Source organism: Coregonus clupeaformis, chromosome 3, assembly GCF_020615455.1.
Source record: "Coregonus clupeaformis isolate EN_2021a chromosome 3, ASM2061545v1, whole genome shotgun sequence".
Lineage (NCBI taxonomy): Eukaryota > Metazoa > Chordata > Actinopteri > Salmoniformes > Salmonidae > Coregonus > Coregonus clupeaformis.
In genome coordinates, this window is record NC_059194.1 from 41,956,212 (window position 1) to 41,981,770 (window position 25,559).

At 45.2% G+C, this 25,559-nt stretch overlaps 1 protein-coding gene across 1 annotated transcript in view; it reads left to right on the forward strand.

The window, feature by feature from the left end:
* The window catches only part of LOC121559822 (neuron navigator 2-like), a 329,305-nt gene that overhangs the window by 251,799 nt on the left and 51,947 nt on the right, over positions 1-25,559 (forward strand). The window contains exons 9-13 of the mRNA XM_045208606.1: positions 4,235-5,486; positions 5,922-6,031; positions 6,773-6,881; positions 7,607-7,996; positions 14,529-14,651. Coding sequence (XP_045064541.1) covers positions 4,235-5,486; positions 5,922-6,031; positions 6,773-6,881; positions 7,607-7,996; positions 14,529-14,651 — 1,984 coding nt within the window. The remainder of the gene's footprint in view (positions 1-4,234; positions 5,487-5,921; positions 6,032-6,772; positions 6,882-7,606; positions 7,997-14,528; positions 14,652-25,559) is intronic.

Consider the following 25,559-nt stretch of genomic DNA (forward strand, 5'->3'; position numbering starts at 1 on the left):
GGTAGAGCTCCGAGATAGGATTGTGTCGAGGAACAGATTTGGGGAAGGGTACCAAAACATTTCTGCAGCATTGAAGGTCCCCAAGAACACAGTGGCCTCCATCATTCTTAAATGGAAGAATTTTGGAACCACCAAGACTCTTTCTAAGGCTGGCCGCCCGGACAAACTGAGCAATCGGGTGGGAAGTGCCTTAGTCAGGGATGTGACCAAGAACCCGATGGTCACTCTGACAGAGCTCCAGAGTTCCTCTGTGGAGATGGGAGAACCTTCCAGAAGGACAACAATCACTGCAGCACTCCACCAACCAGGCCTTTGTGGTAGAGTGGCCAGATGGAAGCCACTTCTCAGTAAAAGGCACATGACAGCCTGCTTGGAGTTGGCCAAAAGGCACTTAAAGGACTCTCAGACCATGAGAAACAAGATTCTCTGGTCTGATGAAACCAAGATTGAACTATTTGGCCTGAATGCCATGCGTCACGTCTGGAGGAAACCTGGCACCATCCCTACAGTGAAGCATGGTGGTGGCAGCATCATGCTGTGGGGATGTTTTACTGTGGCAGGGACTGGGAGACTGGTCAGGATTGAGGGAAAGATGAACGGAGCAAAGTACAGAGAGATTCTTGATGAAAACCTGCTCCAGAGCGCTCAGGACCTCAGACTGGGGCAAAGGTTCACTTCCAACAGGACAGCAACCCTAAGCACACAGCCAAGACAACGCAGGAGTGGGTTCGGGACAAGTCTCTGGATGTCCTTGAGTGGCCCAGCCAGAGCCCGGACTTGAACCCGATCGAACATCTCTGGAGAGACCTGAAAATAGCTGTGTAGCGACGCTCTCCATCCAACATTTTATTTTATTTTTTCATTTTAGTCATTTAGCAGACGCTCTTATCCAGAGCGACTTACAGGAGCAATTAGGGTTAAGTGCCTTGCTCAAGGGCACATCGACAGATTTTTCACCTAGTCGGCTCAGGGATTAGAACCAGCGACCTTTCGGTTACTGGCACAACGCTCTTACCCACTAAGCTACCTGCTGCCCAACTGCTCAACATGACAGAGCTTGAGAGGATCTGCAGAGAAGAATGGGAGAAACTCCCCAAATACAGGTGTGCCAAGCTTGTAGCGTCATACCCAAGAAGACTCGAGGCTGTAATCTCTGCCAAAAGTGCTTCAACAAAGTACTGAGTAAAGGGTCTGAATACTCATTTAAATGTGATGTTTAAGTTTCTTATTTTTAACACATTTGTAAAAATATCTAAAAACCAGTTTTTGCTTTGTCGTTATGGGGTATTGTGTGTAGATTGATGAGGAGAAAAAACTATTTAATAAATTTTAGAATAAGGCTGTAATGTAACAAAATGTGGAAAAAGTCATACTGAATACTTTCTGAATGCACTGTAGATTAGATTTTGGATAAAACATTGTTCAACACAGGTTTTTTGACTAGAGTAGGTGAGAGTGTCTCTGTCTGTGTGTGTCTGTCTCTGTCTGTGTGTGTGTGTGTGTGTGTGTGTGTGTGTGTGTGTGTGTGTGTGTGTGTGTGTGTGTGTGTGTGTGTGCGTGTGTGTGTGTGTGTGTGAGAGAGACAGAGTTGGGTTATGGCAGGAAGTTCACTGGTGGTCTGTGGTTAAGTCCTGAGGGCCTCTGTCAGACTCAGATTTCAGACTACTAATTGACTGAACTAATTGAGTAGTTAAGATTTAAACACTAAAACATGTGTCCTGTGTAAACTACTAGAATACACAAGTCATATAGAGTCACAAAAGTGTGTGTGTTGGTGGAATTCTGTTTTTGTTCCAAGGTAGTGAACTTTGTCACAGTGATCTTAGTCAGGTCAGGAGGTCTATGACCTATTATGAGTGTGATGTCAGCAGTCCATGTGTTTGTGATATTGGACGAGACGAAAGTTCATTGTGTGGCAATCTTTAGGTGAGAGCGAGGGAGAAAGAATGCTGGTCAGTGGCTCAGGTGTGAGTGTTTATGTGTATTGATACATCATGTGTGTCTCTAAAACAGGCAAACAAGTCAATTGTGTGATATAAAAGAAGGGGATTCATTTCAATACAACTTTATTGACAACCGTGGGGCAAGGGGTTCATAGCAAGTTCACCTCTGACCCAGGATGTGAAATGTGGATCTCCTTTTCATTCAAACTGGGGCATTTTAGGTGGTCATCTGGTTCTGGGTCATCCCCAGGCATGCTCTGTGTTTTTCTTGTGTCCAGTGTCCAAGCCAACACAATGTCCACTTCTGAACCAAAATCCCAGCTGGTTTCACCCCCTATTCTCCCTCTGGGGCACAGACTGTTCTGTTGGCATGATGTAAGCTTCTCAAAGTTCCCCTTTTCCCACATCCCAGCCTCAGTGAGTCTGAATCCCTCTCTCTTTCTCATTCTCTCTCTCATTCTCTCTCTCTCTCTCTCTCCTCTACCTCCTCTGTAATTACTGCTGGTCCTCCTCTCGCTCTCATTCAGGCCCTCCTCCAATAGGAAGCCAGCTATTAGCAGCCTGACCCACTTTCTGCTGGCTAACTGCTAGCATGGCTAATTGGGCCCTAATCACTTCCTAATGTGCACATTGTTTCAATGCTCGCTCGCTAAATACTGAACTGGGGGGAAACGACAGGGGCATGAAAAGCAATTAGGGCATGAAAGGTGCTTAAAAACAGGAATAGATGTGGTGAAAATGGGATGTGGCATAAAGATGTGGAGTGTTTAATATTCCTAGTAAATACTTCTTAACGAGGCCCAAATGTGTGAATATTAAAATAGAGTCGTTTAAGGAGTTACCATGATAAAGTCAAGTGTTTAGAGTCACGCTAATGCGGTATACTGAAAAAAGGGTTGCATACTGCACTGTAAGAAGAGATGCTACACTCTTAGAAAAAAGGGTTTCAAAAGGGTTATTCGGCTGTCCCCATAGGATAACCCTTTTTGGTTCCAGGGGGAACCCTTATTGGTTCCAGGTAGAACCCTTTTGGGTTCCATGTAGAACCCTCTGTAGAAAGCGTTCTACTTGGAACCGAAAAGGGTTCTACCTGGATCGAAAAGGGTTCTACCTGCGACCAAAAAGGGTTATTCAAAGGGTTCTCCTATGGGGACAGCCAAAGAACCCTTTAAGGTTCTAGATAGCACCTTTTTTTCTAATAGTGTATTGAAAGGAATTTCAACGGCTGTAGTTTGAGATCATTACTTAATTGACAGTGTTTGTGAAAGTATTTGGAAGTGCAGCAGGACAGTAGCTTCTGTTTTGCTGTGTCCATGTGCTGTACTGGCTGGCTAATGGGTTGGACATGGGAGTGGCCACAATGGCAGTTTGGCAGTTTGGCTTTGAATATTCAAAGTAAGGCTAGCAGTAAGTAGGCACTGGGAGTCTCTACAGGCACACAATAACTATACTCTATTCTTGTACTGTACAGTATTAGCCTCTTGAGGAAGAATATCTTAGCTAGTTCTGTATCTATGTGGGTTTTGGATTTGATTGTGACTGTTATTGGTAAGTCAAACATTATTGATTTAGAGGGGTAACAAAATATAAACTTTTAAAAGTGCTTTGTGTTGGTTTTTGTGTGCTCTGTAACAGTGAAACAGATGTATCTTATGTAAAACCTTCATTTAGACAAAAAAGTCAAATTAATGAAAATATTTGTGTTTTAGCTAGGTCATTTCCACAGTAGTTCAGAATACAAACTTGGAATGGAGCAAGTATTTGTCTGTGAGTTGGAAGATAATGACCAGAATCAGTCCATATAAGTCCAAACCTCCCAAGGGTGTCAGTGGCAGTGTTGTATCTCAGCTCAAATTCCTTGGCCAACTTTAAAGCGCTTTCCCTCATTGTTTTTATAAACAGTTTATGATTGGCACTCTCATTGTTAGTGTCCAAGGTTTCTAATAGTTAGCCGAGTGTTGTGGGTTCGCTTGCGTTTAAGTAATGACACGTTTAGACTGTGTCAACACAGGCTAATTCGAGCGTTCCACAGTGCAGGACCTTAAATGGACAGTTAGTGTGGGGTCTATGAGGATTGCTCTATCTAACAATCTCTTATTTCTCTCTTTTCCCCTCTCCTTATCCTCTCTCTGACTCCTGCTTTCCCCTTTCTCTTCCTCCTCTTCATCTTCTTCTTCACTCCTCGCATCTCCTGTTCTCCTCCCCTCTCTGTTATCCTCTTCTCACTTCCTCCTCTCATCCTTTTCTTCATCCCTTCCACCTCTTCATCCTCTCCCTCCTCTTCCTCACAGAACCCTCAGAGGGTATGACTTCACAGACTCCGGTAATGACTGAGCATGCTCCGTCGTCCCCAGCGACCATCAGCACTTCCGCCAACAGCGTCTCTACCTCGGCTCCCGTCCCTCCATCCTCCTGCTCTTCCACCTCTTCCTCGGCCATCCCCCACCCCAACTCCAGCAGCAAGCCCTGGAGGAGTAAATCTGGGAGCTCCAAGCACACCTCCTCCTCAGCCATGCTCTCTGTCAAGCAAGAGAAGGAAACCTCCTCTAAGGCCTCCTCGTCCACCGAGCAACCCCCTAAAGTTATCCAACAGAAGTCTATGCTGGAGAAGTTCAAGCTGTTTAACAGTAAAGGTGGATCTAAGTCCTCGTCCTCCAGCAGTCAGGGGGCTCAGGCGGACAGTGGTGCCCCCGCCCGGCAGCTCGGGGCTGGTGGAGTGGAGAGGGCAGAGGCAGGGTCCAACACCGGCTCCCTGGAGGAGGCGGAGGGGAACGCCCGGCCCGGCGCCAACGGGACCGGTAATGGGATGACCCACAGTGGTGCCTCAACCCATGTCCCTACCATCGCCACAACAACCAGCAGCCCCAAGATCGCACTGAGGGGAATCGCTCAGCGCACATTCAGCAGAGCTCTGACTGCTAAAAAGAGCTCAGTGAAAGGACTGGAGAAGGAGAAAGAGAAGGATAGGGGGAAGGAGAAGGAGAAAGAGAAGGAAAGAGGGAAAGAGGCGGGGAAGCACATCACCACCGAGAGGATGGAACTCAGGGGGGAGGAGCCTAAGGAGGAAGCGACTACCACTGTCGCCATGGAAACGGAACCCTCCTCCAATAAGAGAACTTCTAAAATTGCCAGTTTCATACCCAAAGGGAGCAAAGTGGCCAAGAAGGAGAGTTCTGTCCCTGCACACAGCGGCATACCAAAGCCAGGGGGTAAAACCTCAGGGCTAGGGGGGAAGGCCGCCTCGGCAGGGGGGAAGGAGGGCGGGGAGCGTCCCCGGAGCATGCGGTTGGGAGGGGGTCTGGTCCTGCACCGCGGACACCTTGACAGAGACAGGGACAGCAGACACTCTAGCTCTACCTCTAGTCTGGCTTCTACAGAAGGCAAGGCCTCACAACAGGGCCACAGTGCCGCCCCGGTGGTGGAAGGTGGTAGTGGTGGCGCTACACAGAGCACAGCCTGCAACACAGTCAGCGTCCAGCTACCTCAGCCCCAGCAGCACCACAGCCACCCCAACACAGCCACCGTAGCACCCTTCATGTACAGGTGAGTAATATACATACTTTGGACTGATAAAACTGTCAACTGTAACATTTTGTCATGATGTGTCTACCCGACCAGGCCTTTGTGAATCTGTATTAGTATCCTGAGAAAGTCTGAAAGGATCATAAGTCATTAGTCACTGATCATTAGTGGGCATCTGCAAGCTGTTTGCTAGGAATTTCCCCTAGAATCACCTTTCCCACTGTGTGTTTGTATGCTCACCCCACCCCTGACCTATACCTCTGATCCTCCCCTGTATGAATAGCCCCCCCACTGCCTCACTCCTACACTCACCACTTAGGAACTTCCTCTCCTGTCATTAACCAGTCATAGGGCATTAACGGCAGGATCATACCATCTCTGTTTTAGAGAAAGGGGGGAATTGACATTGACAATCCTGATATTTCTTTTGACCTTTGGCACTTTGTTATCATCTAGGTCACAAACGGACGTGGACGGTATCATGGCGACAGAGGCAGGGTCAGGAGGAACGGGCGGAGAAAACGTCCCCTTTAAAACCAGCCAGCCATCCATTGAGGACCTTTCAGGTAGGCCATCGACTAGTTCTGTCTGTAGGAGCTGATGGGCAATTGATTATGTGTGTCTGAACAGTACAGAAATTACATAGGCCATTAAAAAATATATATATATATATATATATATTGTGTGAGATTGTTAGTTTGAGGAGAACAGCACATTAATCCGACTGTGGATTGATTCTGTCTGATGGGAAAAATACCTTTCTGGCTCATGCACTCACAATTCAGTTGTGGTTTTTGTTGTGACCATTAGTGATGCGCAGGTTGACTCATAGTCCGCAGTCCCCTCAGGTATATCCACGGGGCAGGTGTGTTTAGGGTCATGAAGAATTGTGTTGATGAAGGGCAGGTGGGTGGCGGGCGGGTTGAATAAAGAGAACACAATACTTTTAAAAATCCTTAAATGTATAATTCATGTGCAATTTATATCTATAGGCTACATTGAGGTTTTTATTTCATTATTTTAGGCTATCTGGCATTAGTGTGTAAGCTTTAGAGCCTAACTGTACGCGCGCCAAATAGCCTACACACCAATTGCAAATGTTTTTGGGAACAGGGAGAAAAAGTTAAGGTCGATCCACGGAGGCAAAAATGACGTCGGAGTTTGGGCCTCAGATTCTCACTTTATCACATATAGTCTGGCGGTTGCTGATGGGTTATTAGCAATTGCGGGCGGGTGCGGGTGAACAAACAGTTGACCCGCGCACCACTAGTACCTATGTACTCAGTCACATTGTTTGTTCTGTATAGCAGAAGATCCAGAGACACGGCGACTGCGGACTGTTAAAAACATTGCAGACCTACGCCAGAACCTGGAAGACACCATGTCCAGTCTACGGGGGACTCAGATCACACACAGGTAAGAACCCCCTGCAATGAGAATGGACAGGTCCAGAACATATGTCCAGTCCAGTATCCAAACAGATTCCAGATTCAATTCTGTGTATTCAACAAGTTCCACTGACATCCATTAAGACATAACAGACACAGCTCCTAGAGAGAAACCACAATATCAAATAAAATAAAATGTTATTTGTCACATGCGCCGAATACAACAGGGTAGACCTTACAGTGAAATGCTTACTTACAAGCCCTTAACCAACAATGCAGTTTTAAGAAAAATAAGTGTTAAATAAACAGTAGATAAGTAAACAATAAAAGCAGATAGCCATTTGATTAGCTGTCCAGGAGTCTTATGGCTTGGGGGTCCTCTGTAGCTCAATTGGTAGAGCATGGCGCTTGTAACGCCAGGGTAGTGGGTTCGATCCCCGGGACCACCCATACGTAAAAATGTATGCGCACAAGACTGTAAGCCGCTTTGTGTCTGGTTTTTCAGCATGATCCACCCCTTTATGAGAGTGTCAGTGTCTTTGATCCAGTATTGGCTGGATGGAGCAGTGGTCTTGTCTTTGGATTTTGATTCAAGCTCATGACCCAGTCTCTCTCCGTGCTGCTTGCTCTCCCTTTCACAGGATTAGAGACTGCTGTCTAATCTAGTCCAGTTCAATGCTGATGAGTGAATGTCTAGTCTTACGCTCATAGTCTTTTTTTCTGCTTCTCCCCCTCCCTCCCTCCCTCCCCAAGCACCTTGGAGACAACCTTTGACAGCAACGTCACCACGGAGATCAGCGGCGGCAGTGGGCGGAGCATCCTCAGCCTCACTTCCTCCCGGCCCTCCCTGTCGTCATGGCGACTGGGCCAGTCCAGCCCCCGTCTGCAGGCGGGGGACGCCCCCTCTACAGGGAACGGCTATGGGGGTCGTGCCTTGGGAGGAGGAGGGCAGGGGGGGCGCTACCTGTACCCTGGCCCCCTGCGGAGACAGCTGGCGGGGCGGGGAGGTGCCCTCAGTATGGATCTGGGGGAGAGAGGGGAGGATATTGACCTGGAGGGCATTGCCATGGAGGTGACGGGCTACATGAGTGACGGGGATGTGCTGAGCAAGAACGCAGCGCGCCCTGATGATGTCACCAGTGGGTGAGTATTCTGAGAGAACTAGCATATGATGACATGGTCAAAACATAAAAATGGTGTTTTGCAAATTGCAGCTCATCCCTTTTGGGGCTGGTTTGATTGGTTTTGTGCCCTTTCTCATAGGTTTGGGAATCATTGCATTATAAGTGGCTGTCATGTCACAAGAGGGCGCCAGTGTATTTGTAATCTCCCCTTGGTGTACAAATGTGAACATGGTATAGCCAAAAGTAGTGTGGCATAAAGGGAAAATAAATTATTGTTGTGAGAGGACTTGTAAGACATTCTGTAATAGCTTTTTGAGATGGTATACAGTGCATTCGGAAAGTATTCAGACCCCTTGACTTTTTCCACATTTTGTTACGTTACAGCCTTATTCTAAAAATGATTAAATCGTTTTTTTACCTCATCAATCTACACACAATACCCCATAACGACAAAGCAAAAACTGGTTTTTAGAAACTGAAATATCACATTTACATAAGTATGCAGACCCTTTACTCAGCCTTGAGTCTTCTTGGGTATGACGCTACAAGCTTGGCACACCTGTATTTGGGGAGTTTCTCCCATTCTTCTCTGCAGATCCTCTCAAGCTCTGTCAGGTTGGATGGGGAGCGTCGCTGCAAAGCTATTTTCAGGTCTCTCCAGAGATGTTCAATTGGGTTCAAGTCTGGGCTCCGGTTGGGCCACTCAAGGACATACAGAGACTTGTCCTGAAGCCACTCCTGCGTTGTCTTGGCTGTGTGCTTAGGGTTGTGTTCTTGTTGGAAGGTGAACCTTCACCCCAGTCTGAGGTCCTGAGTGCTCTGGAGCAGGTTTTCATCAAGGATATCTCTGTACTTTGCTCCGTTCATCTTTCCCTCGATCCTGACTAGTCTCCCAGTCCCTGCTGCTGAAAAATATCACCACAGCATGATGCTGCCACCACCATGCTTCACCGTAGGGATGGTGCCAGGTTTCCTCCAGACGTGACGCTTGGCATTCAGGCCAAAGAGTTCAATCTTGGTTTCATCAGACCAGAGAATCTTGTTTCTCATGGTATGAGAGTCCTTTAGGTGCCTTTTGGCAAACTCGAAGCGGGCTGTCATGTGCCTTTTACTGAGGAGTGGCTTCAATGCTGCAGAATTTTTTTGGTATCCTTCCCCAGATCTGTGCCTCGACGCAATCCTGTCTCGGGGCTCTACGGAAAATTCCTTCAACCTTTTGTTTTTGCTCTGACATGCGCTGTCAACTGTGAGACCTTATATAGACAGGTGTGTGCCTTTCCAAATCATGTCCAATCAATTGAATTTACCACAGGTGGACTCCAATCAAGTTGTAGAAACATCTCAAGGATGATCAATAGAAACAGGATGCACCTGAGCTCAATTTCGAGTCTCATAACAAAGGGTCTGAATACTTATGTAAATACGTTTTTTTATACATTTGCAAAAATGTCTAAAAACCTGTTTTCGCTTTGTCATTATGGGTTATTGTGTGTAGATTGATGAGGACATTTTAGAATACGGCTGTAATGTAACAAAATGTGGAAAAAGAGAAGGGGTCTGAATTCTTTCCGAATGTCCTTTGGGGACCAGGGCCCATATCCACAAAGCGTCTCAGATTAGGAGTGCTGATCTAGGATCAGGTTTCCCCTGTCCAAATAATTGTATTCTCATTATTACCTGAAAGGCAAAACTGATTCGAGAACAGCACTCCTACTCTTGAGACGCTTCATGAATGCTGGCCCAGATCAGATGCTACCTCTATGTAGCTCCGCTCTGTGAGTTCAATCCAGTAGAGTTGAACCCCATAACCTGTTTGTTTTCTAGTCAGTGCCCATGTTGAAGTCAGTGTCTGTGTTGTAACAGGCCCCTGCATACCTTGGCTGTCATACTCTGCAATTTAAACCAATGCTGTCATCATTATTATCATATTCATTTACACACTCTGGGAGCCAACTCTGCTGCTGATGCCAGAATCAGGAGAGTGGACGGCCAAAAAGAGAGAGAGACTAAGACACAAGGGTATAAATGATCTAACGCAGCTTTATGGGGGAACAGAAAGATATGTATTAGATAAAACGGACCTATGAGTAACTAAGAATGGATATCTGAATACTGTATAGTCAAACATCAAAAAGCAACAAAAAATCCTAAACTTCCTCAAAGTCTCAAGAAGAAGGAAAATATAATTCTTTAGATGACATAATTCAGGGGTTTCCAAATTTTTTGGCCCCCGACCCGATAAAAAAAAAAATCACGACCCCACCATGTAAAAAAAAGTGATGCAATCAACGGTTCTATGAACCAAAGCGCAAAGTTTCTCTCCCGACATAATCACTTCTGCAGAGCCACCTGCTCTGAAAGGGGTGGGGTTAAGTGCTCCCCCTGAAGCACTCAGATAAGGCATTTCAAACCAAACACCCACATACACTCACACACACACACCTGGGCAGGTGAGTGCTATGAAGAGAAAGACCCCAACCATTCCCCTGCTAGTGCAATATGATCTCCTACATCTATACTTAGGGATTGGCTCAGGGAGGGACGTCAGCCAAAGCTGTAGTGTAGAGAGATGAGCCATCAGGTGCTGTACGGTAGTAGAGAGCTGCTATAGTTTAGATCCGGCATCATGTTCTGTACCACTACCCTGGCCATGTGAGAGAAGGATCCGGCATCATGTTCTGTACCACTACCCTGGCCATGTGAGAGAAGGAGGATGACATCGTGCATATAAAGGAAACACACAAAGGCTCTGAGGATGAACTATAGTCACAGGAGTGTGTGTGTGTGTGTGTGTGAATGGTCCCAGCCTCGGGCTAGGAACAGGGTGATTGATGGTCGCTAATGAGCCCTTATTCAAATGGCTGCCGTGGAAACGGAGTGACCAGATTACGCCTGTAGCCTGGGGGGTTGTGTGTGTTTGTTTGTGTGTGTGTGTGTGTGTGTGTGGTAATATGGTGGAGCCGCCCTGTGTCTTAACCATTTAAAACAGACACAGATAACTCAGTCTCCTCCCCCCTCCTCCCCAGGCCTTGAATGGTTAACCACCAATGCTAGGCTGGCATTAGCAACTAACTGATTCCACGTATTCTAGGTTTGACCATGGAGGATGAGTTGGCTTCCACGCCCACCTACAGGGTAGTCACTTTGTGTGCAAGTGGCAAAGTCATAAACACAGCTTTTTTCTACAATTTATCTTCAAAAAATCTGATTTTAAACCTAAGCTTATCCCTAACCCTAACCTTGAATTAATGTTGTTTTCATAAATGTTTACGATATAGCCAATTGTGGCACTTGCCCGTCTAGTGGGACTTACAGCCGACTTACAGTTATCGCTCTTTATCTCATTCCAGGTGTGTAAAGGTTGTTATTTATATCATTGTGGAGGAGTAAAAAAGTATATATAGAATGTTATAATTGGTTGAAAGTAAGAGGTTAGCACTTGGTGGTGAAACAGCTATGAAGACCTGAGGTGTTTGATCCTTGGTTCATGGTGTTGCTCCTAACCTGGGTATGTGACGTGTGTCTTTTGATGTCATGCTTTTAGTGAAGTGCTTTCTGAAACCCCCCAAACAAGACAACATGATGGATGTGCCTCGGTAATCACTCTGCATGAGAATGAAGTACCTCAGGCAGCACTGTCCACCTCCCTCACCCCTCTCTCACCCCTCCCCCTCCCCCTCTCTTACCCTTCGGCTTCTCTGGCCCCTGGAGATACCGCCCCACCCCCCGTCCAACTTCCCTCACCTCTCGCTCTGACTGGCTTGGGGGCATGGTGTTCCCTTTGGCCCCCCTCTTCTAAACCTTACCCCCCCCCCTCCCCTCCCCTCCTCACCCCTATCCACCTTGTGCTCTTTAGCAAGCAGACAGCCAGGCAGCGGCAGAGCCTTCAGTGAGTGGGAGCATGTGGAGTTAACAGAAGAAGCCCGCATACCAACATTGAACACCCACCGAGGAACACACACTAGAAGCACACATACTGTATATTCACAGATACTTATGCACACACACACACGAGCGCGCGAGACATACTTATGCACACACTTAGGCCTAAGTGTATAGACATTACACACAGGAAAGAGTATCTGTATGACAGTTACACTGTTGCTACATATAATATTTGGCACACACACATTCTGATCTGAAAGGTTCATTCTGATCTTTATCGAGGGGATCTTAACTCACCTGGACACGTTTGTTTTAGGTTGGACTAACATCATTAAGATGTGCGAGGCGAAAAGGTATGTCTCAGTGGTTTCAACTGACAGTTGAAGTGGGTGAACTAGAAAGTGTCTGTTTGTCTTGTGATTTAAATCCAATCCAGTTGTCCTATCTGTTTTTAGATGAGTGGGGATAAAGGTGTGTGTCTGATTCTCAGATGTCATCCTCACTTACTAAGCATGTAACACCTTGACATTGCTGTTACCTGGTTTTTAGTGAGAGTGTGCTTTTGTCAGTTGCAGGGTTAGGGTCTATTTATTATTCCACTGGGTGGAAACTCTGCATGAACTGGAAAACCTTCATACAAAACAATGGGTCATTTTTTGAATTATTTTCCTTGAATTGAGTTAATTTAAATGGAATTTGAGCATAACCCTGGTCAGTAGCCATATAACATGAGAGGGAAGCTAAAATGTTTGCACCATGTCACCTATTAGCATTGTGCAGTAAAGTCAATAGATTCCAGGTTATTCTAGAGATGTTTATGGAACGATAAGGCTTCTGAGAGGACATACTGTACGAGATTAGAGGGCAACTCCCCTCTGTGTGGCTGTTATTAGATTGAACCACTTCCTATGGGAGTTATTGGTGTACGAAGTAAGAAACCTGGTCAATTAAAGTATCATCATCCTCTGCTTTCTTGTTCACCTTTTCCACTCATACATTGTCTCACCTCTGTGTGTCTATGAAAAGGGCAAAGGGGACAGGTGGCATTGAAGAGACTGGTTATAGAGAGGTTGTAGAGATGTTATAGAGAGGTTGTAGAGAGGTTATATATATGTTATAGAGAGGTTGTAGAGATGTTATAGAGAGGTTGTAGAAAGGTCATACAAAAGCAAGAGTGTTAGTGTTCAGGGCAGTGTGTTGGTAAAGCCTTAGTATGACGTTGACAATGCATCTCTCATACGTTATTCTCTGTCTTTGCTCCTTCTGCAGTTTGTAAGTGTCTTCACTATACAGTATATGGAAACAATAGCTTGTCTATGCACAGACAAAGGGCTATTTTTCACACCACATTGGTTGGTTCAGTTCCTGTGACTCTCTTCATGATTGGTTGAGGATATGATTACTCTGACTCCCTGTGGTTGTACAGTTAGTATATGTATGAGGTGTACTGTATGTGTACAGTCAGTGGTTGTGTAGTAGGTTTAGTAGGTGTCGAAAGCATTCCACAGGGATGCTGGCCCATGTTGACGCCAATGCTTCCCACAGTTGTGTCAAATTGGCTGGATGTCCTTTGTGTGGTGGACCTTTCTTGATACACACAGGAAGCGTGAAAAACCCAGCAGAGTTGCAGTTCTTGACACAAACGGGTGCGCCTGGCACCTACTACCATACCCCGTTTAAAGGCACTTACATTTTTTGTCTTGCCCATTCACCCTCTGAATGGCACACATACACAATCCATGTCTCAAGGCTTAAAAATCATGATTCTCCTCCCCTTCATCTACATTGATTGAAGTGGATTTAACAATAAGGGATCATAGCTTTCATCAGGATTCACCTGGTCAATGTCATGGAAAAAAATGTTTTTTGATTACTGTATGTTTGTGCACATGGAGGTAAGTGATTCATGTTTACTATAGGTTAATGAAGCAATAAAAATGTTATGTGACAAAAATTAAAGGCCATTTAGTTGACTAAAATGGCCCACTGTTTTCGTCATTTTGACAATAACTAAACTAAATCGTTATTCAAATGACAAAAATGTGATTAAGACTTAATGATATTTTAGTCAAAATGACTAAAACTAGACTACATCTAAAAAAGAGTGCCAAAAATAACACTGCACCAGGAACATCATCTAGGAAATATAGGGGAAGTACTGGTCTAGCTGTACTGGTGTGTGTGTGTGTGTGTGTGTGTGTCTGTGTGTGTGTCTGTGTTCTTCTGTGCATGTGCAGAGCCCCAGTGGTGTGGAGTTAGTGACCGGTCCAGTCGGCCAGCAGCCATTTAATCCTGATTGATGAGACTGGTGCCTGGGCCTGACAAACAAGATGGATGTCCTTTCCTCTCCTCGTTGGTTTTATTTAGAGCAGGAAGGGACATCCATCTTGTTTGTCCGGCCCAGGCACCAGAAAGGGAGGGAGTTGTTGGCTTTCTCTGGGGTGTTAGACCAAGGGTTGGACCATGTTCGTTTTCTTCTTCCTGGCTTGAAAGCTGACATGAAAAATCTTCCTTTGAGTCAAACAATATCAGTGTTGGAATCCATCAAGAATGAACTGTATTCCATCAAAGTGATGTAAAACTCAGTGTTGTGTAATTTTAACGTGAGCTTTGACTTTGAAAACCTTGTGTTTTCTAATGTGACCCTTGACCTTTTCTGTCCTCAGCTACATGACGGACGGCGGTCTGAGTCTGTACGCGCGGCGACTCAACCGTCTACCTGACGGCATGGCGGCGGTACGAGAGACCCTCCAACGCAACACCTCCACGGGCCAGGGAGACGCTGACAGGTAGGACACTACACACATGCAGGCACACACACAAACACACACAGACCATTTCTCTGCATCATTGGGAGAGGTCCTTACATTGGGTCAAATTACAAAATGGTTGGATTGATGTCCTTGTGACCTGCGTGGATCAGTGGAAAGGATAATAGGGCAGCAGTTTGACCTCTTTCTGGGAGAGAGAGAGAGAGAGAAAGAGAAGGAGAGAGAGAGAGGAGAGAGGAAGGAGGAGGGAGTTGTTTAATGTGGATAATTGACAGCGGGAAATGGATGGAGGCATTACACTATTAAGATAGAGTGTGTTTGTGTGGGAGAGAAGCGGACGGGTGTGTGGGACCGAAGTGGGCTCTGTAAGAACGAGTGAAACCCCTTGATGTTGTTTCTTTGTTGGGTTAGTAAAGCTAAGTAAGACTGCAGTTATAACTCCTCTCAATCTGCAGGTGTGAGTGATTTCCTGTTTTTCCACCTTTTGACCTCGGTCTCCCCTCCTTCCCTCCTTCTCTTTTCTCTCACACCCCCTAACTAAGCCCTCACCTCTACTCCCCTTCTCCCTCACCTCCTAACCCCTAAGGTGAGAGATGAAAGCTTCCAGTCTCTCTCCTCTCACCCTGCACTGACCCATCTTGACCTTTCAACCTGCCTCTTTACCGCCCTGATCATATCTTTCTCACCTCTGCCCTTCACCTTTCATTAAGGTCTGAAAGGAACCCCTTAAAAGGTGTTTGTGAGAAAGCAGTTGTTGATGAGAGAAAAGAGAGAGAGAGTCTGAAAAGCAATGAAATGATAAAGGTTTTTGGGAATGGTGTTATATTAATGTTTTACTTTAATCAATCAGAGAGTTAATTTTGTTAATAGTGCATAACTGCTTGTGCCAGTAGTCTCTCTTTGTTGATAGAGATGGAGGGTTGGGGGAAGGAAAGGAGAGAAGGGGTAGAGGTGACAGGTAGGGGGTATTTTTGGAGCAGCCCCCCTGAAGGAATGTCTGATAAATGTGGTTACTGGTTTTGGTTTGCATTAATTGGGAGAGTTGGAAATGGTGGATAACTGTGTTAACATAATATAGCAGGGTTGATATGGCTTCAGGGTAAAGTGTGTGTGTGTGTGTAGATGACTGAGGGGTTAATGGAGCTGATTTGGGTAGGTTGGGAGTTGGATTTGACAGCTGAGCACCTTACTATGCCTAGTGTGTGTGTGTGTCTACATGTGGCATCCTGTTTGTGTATACGTGTGTGTGTGTGGGCATAGTTGCAGTGTAAGTTTCACGAGCCCTGACAGAGAGTCCCCAGCAGCTCTTTATCCACTCTGTAACAGGCTTTGGTAGACCACTGGATTGGAGACCTATAAAACAGATCAGCTTTTAATGTCTGAATGATGCTGCTATGGATACCATCATTTTAGCCCGTTAGGGCCCAGTCTGCGATAGGGTTGGGGGTTGGGGTGTCAGATATCACCATGGCAATGGGGTAAAATCCTTGTGAACTCTGGCTAAGGGGTCAAGAGCTTCAAAGTGTCATAGTGCACAAGGGGGGTTGGACAATTCTCCTAAAGACAGGAGATTCTGACTCAAGAACTAGAGCCTCCATACTCAACTGGCGGACCGTGGACCGGATCCGGACCAGAATTGAACTAGAGTATTTAGTGCAGTGGACTCCAACCCTGGTCCTGGAGAGCTACAGATGTGCAAGCTTTTGTTTCAGCCCAGCACTAACACACATGATTCAACTTATCAAGGTATTGATGAATGCTGTCGTTGATGACTTGAATCAGGTGTTTCATTGCTGGGTTGGAACAAAAGCCTGTATGTTCTGTAGCTCTCCAGGACAGTGACTATTTTGTAAGAATATTATTTTGTATTCTGATTCCTCATAAAGGAATTAAAACACCTAAAATCAGAAGTTGAAGAAGGGACAGTAACTACAACTGCCACTGTTTTGACTCTCAAATGTATGCAAATTACAGTTCAAACTGGCACTTTCGTTACCCAAAAATCCCTTTTAGTTATGGGACAACACAGACCCATAGCGACAATAGACTGAGTGTCAGATTGAATTAATCTGTGTGTGTCTTTCAGCTCACATTTCATTTCACGGCCAGAGAAAGAGGAAGAAACGCATCCGTAACAATCCGTCCGCTGATTTGAATTCCTTTTGGCCGACCAGACAAAGAGACACTCTTTTCTGTGGTGTGTGTGCATGTGTGTCTGTGTGAATGTGTGTGCAAGCGTGCAGATACAGTATGAAACAGATAGGAAATAAATATGAAAACCCAAACCACCCTTTAACATTACAATGATACAGTGAGGGAAAAAAGTATTTGATCCCCTGCTGATTTTGTATGTTTACCCACTGACAAAGACATGATCAGTCTATCATTTTAATGGTAGGTTTATTTGAACAGTGAGAGACAGAATAACAACAAAATAATCCAGAAAAACGCATGTCAAAAATGTTATGAATTGATTTGCATTTTAATGAGGGAAATAAGTATTTCTGCAAAACATGACCTAGTACTTGGTGGCAAAACCCTTATTGGCAGTCACAGAGGTCAGACGTTTCTTGTAGTTGGCCACCAGGTTTGCACACATCTCAGGAGGGATTTTGTCCCACTCCTCTTTGCAGATCTTCTCCAAGTCATTAAGGTTTCGAGGCTGACGTTTGGCAACTCGAACCTTCAGCTCCCTCCACAGATTTCCTATGGGATTAAGGTCTGGAGACTGGCTAGGCCACTCCAGGACCTTAATGTGCTTCTTCTTGAGCCACTCCTTTGTTGCCTTGGCCGTGTGTTTTGGGTCATTGTCATGCTGGAATACCCATCCACGACCCATTTTCAATGCCCTGGCTGAGGGAAGGAGGTTCTCACCCAAGATTTGATGGTACATGGCCCCGTCCATCGTCCCTTTGATGCGGTGGTTGTCCTGTCCCCTTAGCAGAAAAACACCCCCAAAGCATAATGTTTCCACCTCCATGTTTGACGGTGGGGATGGTGTTCTTGGGGTCATAGGCAGCATTCCTCCTCCTCCAAACACGGCGAGTTGAGTTGATGCCAAAGAGCTCAATTTTGGTGTCATCTGACCACAACACTTTCACCCAGTTCTCCTCTGAATCATTCAGATGTTCATTGGCAAACTTCAGACGGGCCTGTATATGTGCTTTCTTGAGCAGGAGGACCTTGCGGGCACTGCAGGATTTCAGTCCCTCACGGCGTAGTGTGTTACCAATTGTTTTCTTGGTGACTATGGTCCCAGCTGCCTTGAGATCATTGACAAGATCCTCCCGTGTAGTTCTAGGCTGATTCCTCACCGTTCTCATGATCATTGCAACTCCACGAGGTGAGATCTTGCATGGAGCCCCAGGCCAAGGGAGATTGACAGTTCTTTTGTGTTTCTTCCATTTGCGAATAATCACACCAACTGTTGTCACCTTCTCACCAAGCTGCTTGGCGATGATCTTGTAGCCCATTCCAGCCTTGTGTAGGTCTACAATCTTGTCCCTGACATCCTTGGAGAGCTCTTTAGTCTTGGCCATGGTGGAGAGTTTGGAATCTGATTGATTGATTGCTTCTGTGGACAGGTGTCTTTTATACAGGTAACAAACTGAGATTAGGAGCACTCCCTTTAAGAGTATGCTCCTAATCTCAGCTCGTTACCTGTATAAAAGACACCCGGGAGCCAGAAATCTTTCTGATTGAGAGGGGGTCAAATACTTATTTCCCTCATTAAAATGCAAATCAATTTATAACATTTTTGACATGCATTCTTCTGGATTGTTTTGTTGTTATTCTGTCTCTCACTGTTCAAATAAACCTACCATTAAAATTATAGACTGATCATTTATTTGTCAGTGGGCAAATGTACAAAATCAGCAGGGGATCAAATACTTTTTTCCCTCACTGTAAATACAGTATATCCCTCGGTCCTCTCCTCCCTCTCTTATTTCTCTCTGTTCTCCACTCGTTCTGTGTGTGTGTGTGATGTTAGTGGATCTATGGGGAGGTTTTACATCTTCCCCTCCCCAGGGTGTGTGTGTGTGCAGGCTAAGGAGTTCTGGTTATTTACAGCACCCTCTCAACACCCCAGCCCCCTGAAGCCCACAGCAACCCCAGTGCCCGTTTTCGTACCTGTCTGGACTTGACTTGGCCCCTCAGGCAGTTGAGGAGGGGGGAGGGTCCTCAGGTACAGGTTGCACCTGGCAGTCAAACGGATGGACAGAATCGCTTCCTCTCGCTCTCCCCCTCTCTTTTCCTCTCTTTTTGCTCTCCTTAGAGGAATCATCATTCCCCCTTGCGCTGTCTCTCCCTCCTCTTTCCTCTGTCTCTCTGTTGTGTGGTGTCTGTTTCCCTCTCTCCAGCGAAGAGGATGCAGTGGTTTTGCTCCAGGCTCTAAACAATCACAATCTTTTCTCCTTTCTCTCCCTCTCTCTTTCTCCTGTCATTTCATGATCCACCGATCATGTTTTTCTGATAACCAGGAGGCCTTTTTGTATGATAATACAATACTGCGCGTGCGTGTGTGCGTATGTGTGTGTGTTAAGCCCAGTGCCCCCAATAACATTTCTGTCTGTCTCGTGCTTAGACTGTTCACATAACGTCACCCTCTAGGATCAGATCCGATATCAAACCTCAATATATCAAAGTATTCCGGGGCGTTCCAGCATGACACGTGGGCTCTGGTCCAGAATACCAGGAGTGTTTGGATAGTGAGGCAAGAGGAGAAGATGGGTTGTTACTGGCCTAATGCTATCATCGGTGTGTGTCTTTGTGTTTGGGTGTTAGCAGTCATAATTGCACCTAATGACGCTGCTACTGACAGCTTTCTACATTCTGTATTTTTCTATGGTTGGAGTAGTGAATATCGGATACGGCAATGTCTTTATTCAGTGTTTTTGGAAGCACTCTTACTTTGGTTTGATTAGCTGAGAAATGGATAAAGGACCACTCCCACCCTTTGTCTGCTTCTAGGCTTCTCTCTGGCTCTCTCTCCCTCAGTCTCTCTCTCTCTCTCGCACGCGCACACATACACACGCACACACACACACACACACATACACACACACACACACACACGCACACACACACACACGTCTTGACTTATACATGGAATGCAAAATGCTATAAATCCCCTTTAGCCATGTTTTATGCAAGAACAGCACTTTCCTGTGTCCCCTGTGGTGTGTCTTTGTAATCACATATAACGATGCGCTGAAACGCTTGCGGCATACTAGAGCAGTCTCAACCTCATAGTCCACGCACATACACACACACACAGACAGATGCTCACATTCATACACACACACACACACTAAAGCAGTCTCAACCCCGCTGTCTATAAAACTATAGGAGTCTGAACTCTACACAGTGTGTGATATCTGGAGCTTCACTTTCAGCTGAACTATTTGCCCAAGTCACTGATACCCCCAAACACACACCCACGTACCCCAGCTGCAGAAGTGCCCCTGTACTCCTGAGCACACACGCCCTTGCCTTCTCCAGTGCGTGGGAGGGTATGGGATTAGACTGGGTCATATGTCATAATTCAGATGAGAGAGGAGGGAGAAATATAGCGAAGGAAACTTAAATTGACAAAAAGAGAAGGGAAATATAGACAATAGGATTTAACAAGTTGTAGTGGAGGAGGAGACTCTGAGACTTGAGTGTGTGTGTGAGAGAGACAGCGAGAGAGAGAGAGAGAGATGGATAGAGAGAGACTCCTAGGAGAGTGTACTGATGTAGTTGTAGCCGTGGATACTGGTGCATCTATGGACCCCCTCCTCCCCCTGGGCATTCCCTCTGTCACCAGCACACCTGCCTCGCCCCAGGACACACACAAACACACACACATAGAGGGTGTGGTTCTTACACACAAGGAGAGAGAGGACGTTTTCAGTTATCTCCTTCTCTCTCTCTCTCTCTCACACACACACACACTCTGCTGTAATGGTCTATGCCTTTGTCTCCAGCTGGCTGACTCTTATTAGATTAGTGCTCAGGGAAGTGGTGTTGAGCCTGGCTGTGCCACAGAGAGTGGCAGGGATCTCAGCACTGGGACATACAATGGCTGTCCTCTATTCTGGAGTGTGATCAGAAGAGCGTGGCGAAAACATGTAACGTGAAAGAAGGGAAGTCTGACAGAGAGAGAGCGAGACTGAAAGAGAGAGAAATTAAAAACCTTCCTTCCCTTGCCACTTTGGAGGAAGTATTCATTAAAAGTTTATAGACGGACAGACTGCCGTGTTGGTTCTGAGTAACATACAGTGTTGGACAACCTGAACTGGTTGGTATGGGATTCTGCTGTGAGGGGTTGCTGAGCCCCTGCCCCCTCGGCCTGCGTAACGTGGTAAAAGGTAAGTGAAAAGGTATAATCTTTGTAAATGATATCATCGGTAGGACTGGTGGAGTTATGTCACACATGCAGCTAACAAAAACATATGGAAATGTCTGCTCTACCCAAGATTACAACCAAATAATTGCAGCATTACCGCAAAAATGGAAGAGGAAAGTGGAAGGTGGAAAAAGTAAGGAACTTGTCTGTCGGCCTTGCATTAAAGAACATAATTGGTTAAAGGAAATTGTGATAAATAAAAAAGTATACCAGTTTCATTTAAGGACCAAAGGATTGACAGCCGTCCCATATAGATTGCAAAATAGTTGGGAAGAGAGTTTTGACGTACCGATTCCATGGCAAATTGTTTATGAACTGATACGCAAAACGACGCCGGATTCAAAACGTATAATTTTTCAATTTAAATTATTATACAAAATGCTTGCTACCAATAGAATGTTATTTATATGGGGGATACAATCTTCCCAGCTCTGCAGATTTTGCTGCGTAGAGACAGAATCATTAGATATTTTTTTTTTGGTACTGTCCATTTGTAGCTTGTTTTTGGTCACAGGTCCAGGAATGGCTGAAGGATTGCAATATTTACCTGGAGCTAACCCTGCACTGGGTGATCTGAAAAGTCATAGTCAATCGATCAATAATATAATAATACTTTTAGCAAAAATGTTTATTTTCAATTTACAATCTGTAGAAACAATGAGAATAGAAGGGTTCAGAACTTTTGTGAAACATCACAGTACAGTTGAAAAATATATGGCAAATGGAAATCCAAAATGGATGGTGTTAAGAGATAGATGGGAGGTGTTGAATGGAGCTGAAGGATGGGACTAATAACAACTAACAACTAATAACAACAAGATAACTAATGTAAAGCATACTGTGTCCATAATAAGTATATAGGTTATAGATTGAGAGCTTTTGTGAAAGAGCACAGTTAGAAATATATGGCAAATAGAAGCAAACTGGATGGACATCATGAAAATGATCGGAGAGGTTGAGGGTAGAGGAAGTTCAGGAGTAAAAACAAACAAAATATAATTATTGTAAAATTGACTGTGTCCATAAAATGTATATAGTATGTATAAGCTGGAAGTAGAGGCCTAAGCGTTGTTGTTCACTAGGGGTGGTGGGGTTGGAAAGTAATAAAGGGAAATATATATTTTTTAAGGATATGTGTATATATATGTATGTATGTATATGTATTTATATGTATGTATGTGTATATGTATGTGTGTGTATGTGTATATACCGTGGGGAGAAGAAGTATTTGATACACTGCCGATTTTGCAGGTTTTCCTACTTACAAAGCATGTAGAGGTCTGTCATTTTTATCATAGGTACACTTCAACTGTGAGAGACGGAATCTAAAACAAAAATCCAGAAAATCACATTGTATGATTTCTAAGTAATTAATTTGCATTTTATTGCATGACATAAGTATTTGATACATCAGAAATGCAGAACATAATATTTGGTACAGAAACCTTACAGAGATCATACGTTTCCTGTAGGTCTTGACCAGGTTTGCACACACTGCAGGAGGGATTTTGGCCCACTCCTCCATACAGACCTTCTCCAGATCCTTCAGGTTTCGGGGCTGCCGCTGGGCAATACAGACTTTCAGCTCCCTCCAAAGATTTTCTATTGGGTTCAGGTCTGGAGACTGGCTAGACCACTCCAGGACCTTGAGATGCCTCTTACGGAGCCACTCCTTAGTTGCCCTGGCTGTGTGTTTCGGGTCGTGGTCATGCTGGAAGATCCAGCCACGACCCATCTTCAATGCTCTTACTGAGGGAAGGAGGTTGTTGGCCAAGATCTCGCGATACATGGCCCCATCCATCCTCCCCTCAATACGGTGCAGTCATCCTGTCCCCTTTGCAGAAAAGCATCCCCAAAGAATGATGTTTCCACCTCCATGCTTCACGGTTGGGATGGTGTTCTTGGGGTGGTACTCATCCTTCTTCTTCCTCCAAACACGGCGAGTGGAGTTTAGACCAAAAAGCTCTATTTTTGTCTCATCAGACCATATGACCTTCTCCGATTCCTCCTCTGGATCATCCAGATGGTCATTGACAAACTTCAGACGGGCCTGGACATGCGCTGGCTTGAGCAGGGGGACCTTGCGTGCGCTGCAGGATTTTTATCCATGACGGCGTAGTGTGTTACAAATGGTTTTCTTTGAGACTGTGGTCCCAGCTCTCTTCAGGTCATTGACCAGGTCCTGCCGTGTAGTTCTGGGCTGATCCCTCACCTTCCTCATGATCATTGATGCCCCACGAGGTGAGATCTTGCATGGAGCCCCAGACTGAGGGTGATTGACCGTCATCTTGAACTTCTTCCATTTTCTAATAATTGTGCCAACAGTTGTTGCCTTCTCACCAAGCTGCTTGCCTATTGTCCTGTAGCCCATCCCAGCCTTGTGCAGGTCTACAATTTTATCCCTAATGTCCTTACACAGCTCTCTGGTCTTGGCCATTGTGGAGAGGTTGGAGTCTGTTTGATTGAGTGTGTGGACAGGTGTCTTTTATACAGGTAACGAGTTCAAACAGGTGCAGTTAATACAGGTAATGAGTGGAGAACAGGAGGGCTTCTTAAAGAAAAATGAACAGGTCTGTGAGAGACGGAATTCTTACTGGTTGGTAGGTGATCAAATACTTATGTCATGCAATAAAATGCAAATGAATTACTTAAAAATCATACAATGTGATTTTCTGGATTTTACTGTATATACACTGTATATACAGTGGGGAGAACAAGTATTTGATACACTGCCGATTTTGCAGGTTTTCCTACTTACAAAGCATGTAGAGGTCTGTAATTTTTATCATAGGTACACTTCAATTGTGAGAGACGGAATCTAAAACAAAAATCCAGAAAATCACATTGTATGATTTTTAAGTAATTAATTTGCATTTTATTGCGTGACATAAGTATTTGATCACCTACCAACCAGTAAGAATTCCGGCTCTCACAGACCTGTTAGTTTTTCTTTAAGAAGCCCTCCTGTTCTCCACTCATTACCTGTATTAACTGCACCTGTTTGAACTCGTTACCTGTATAAAAGACACCTGTCCACACACTCAATCAAACAGACTCCAACCTCTCCACAATGGCCAAGACCAGAGAGCTGTGTAAGGACATTAGGGATAAAATTGTAGACCTGCACAAGGCTGGGATGGGCTACAGGACAATAGGCAAGCAGCTTGGTGAGAAGGCAACAACTGTTGGCACAATTATTAGAAAATGGAAGAAGTTCAAGATGACGGTCAATCACCCTCAGTCTGGGGCTCCATGCAAGATCTCACCTCGTGGGGCATCAATGATCATGAGGAAGGTGAGGGATCAGCCCAGAACTACACGGCAGGACCTGGTCAATGACCTGAAGAGAGCTGGGACCACAGTCTCAAAGAAAACCATTTGTAACACACTACGCCGTCATGGATAAAAATCCTGCAGCGCACGCAAGGTCCCCCTGCTCAAGCCAGCGCATGTCCAGGCCCGTCTGAAGTTTGTCAATGACCATCTGGATGATCCAGAGGAGGAATCGGAGAAGGTCATATGGTCTGATGAGACAAAAATAGAGCTTTTTGGTCTAAACTCCACTCGCCGTGTTTGGAGGAAGAAGAAGAATGAGTACAACCTCAAGAACACCATCCCAACCGTGAAGCATGGAGGTGGAAACATCATTCTTTGGGGATGCTTTTCTGCAAAGGGGACAGGATGACTGCACCGTATTGAGGGGAGGATGGATGGGGCCATGTATCGCGAGATCTTGGCCAACAACCTCCTTCCCTCAGTAAGAGCATTGAAGATGGGTCGTGGCTGGATCTTCCAGCATGACCACGACCCGAAACACACAGCCAGGGCAACTAAGGAGTGGCTCCGTAAGAGGCATCTCAAGGTCCTGGAGTGGTCTAGCCAGTCTCCAGACCTGAACCCAATAGAAAATCTTTGGAGGGAGCTGAAAGTCTGTATTGCCCAGCGGCAGCCCCGAAACCTGAAGGATCTGGAGAAGGTCTGTATGGAGGAGTGGGCCAAAATCCCTCCTGCAGTGTGTGCAAACCTGGTCAAGACCTACAGGAAACGTATGATCTCTGTAAGGTTTCTGTACCAAATATTATGTTCTGCATTTCTGATGTATCAAATACTTATGTCATGCAATAAAATGCAAATTAATTACTTAGAAATCATACAATGTGATTTTCTGGATTTTTGTTTTAGATTCCGTCTCTCACAATTGAAGTGTACCTATGATAAAAATTACAGACCTCTACATGCTTTGTAAGTAGGAAAACCTGCAAAATCGGCAGTGTATCAAATACTTGTTCTCCCCACTGTATATACAGTGTATATACAGTAAAATCCAGAAAATCACATTGTATGATTTTTAAGTAATTCATTTGCATTTTATTGCATGACATAAGTATTTGATCACCTACCAACCAGTAAGAATTCCGTCTCTCACAGACCTGTTCATTTTTCTTTAAGAAGCCCTCCTGTTCTCCACTCATTACCTGTATTAACTGCACCTGTTTGAACTCGTTACCTGTATAAAAGACACCTGTCCACACACT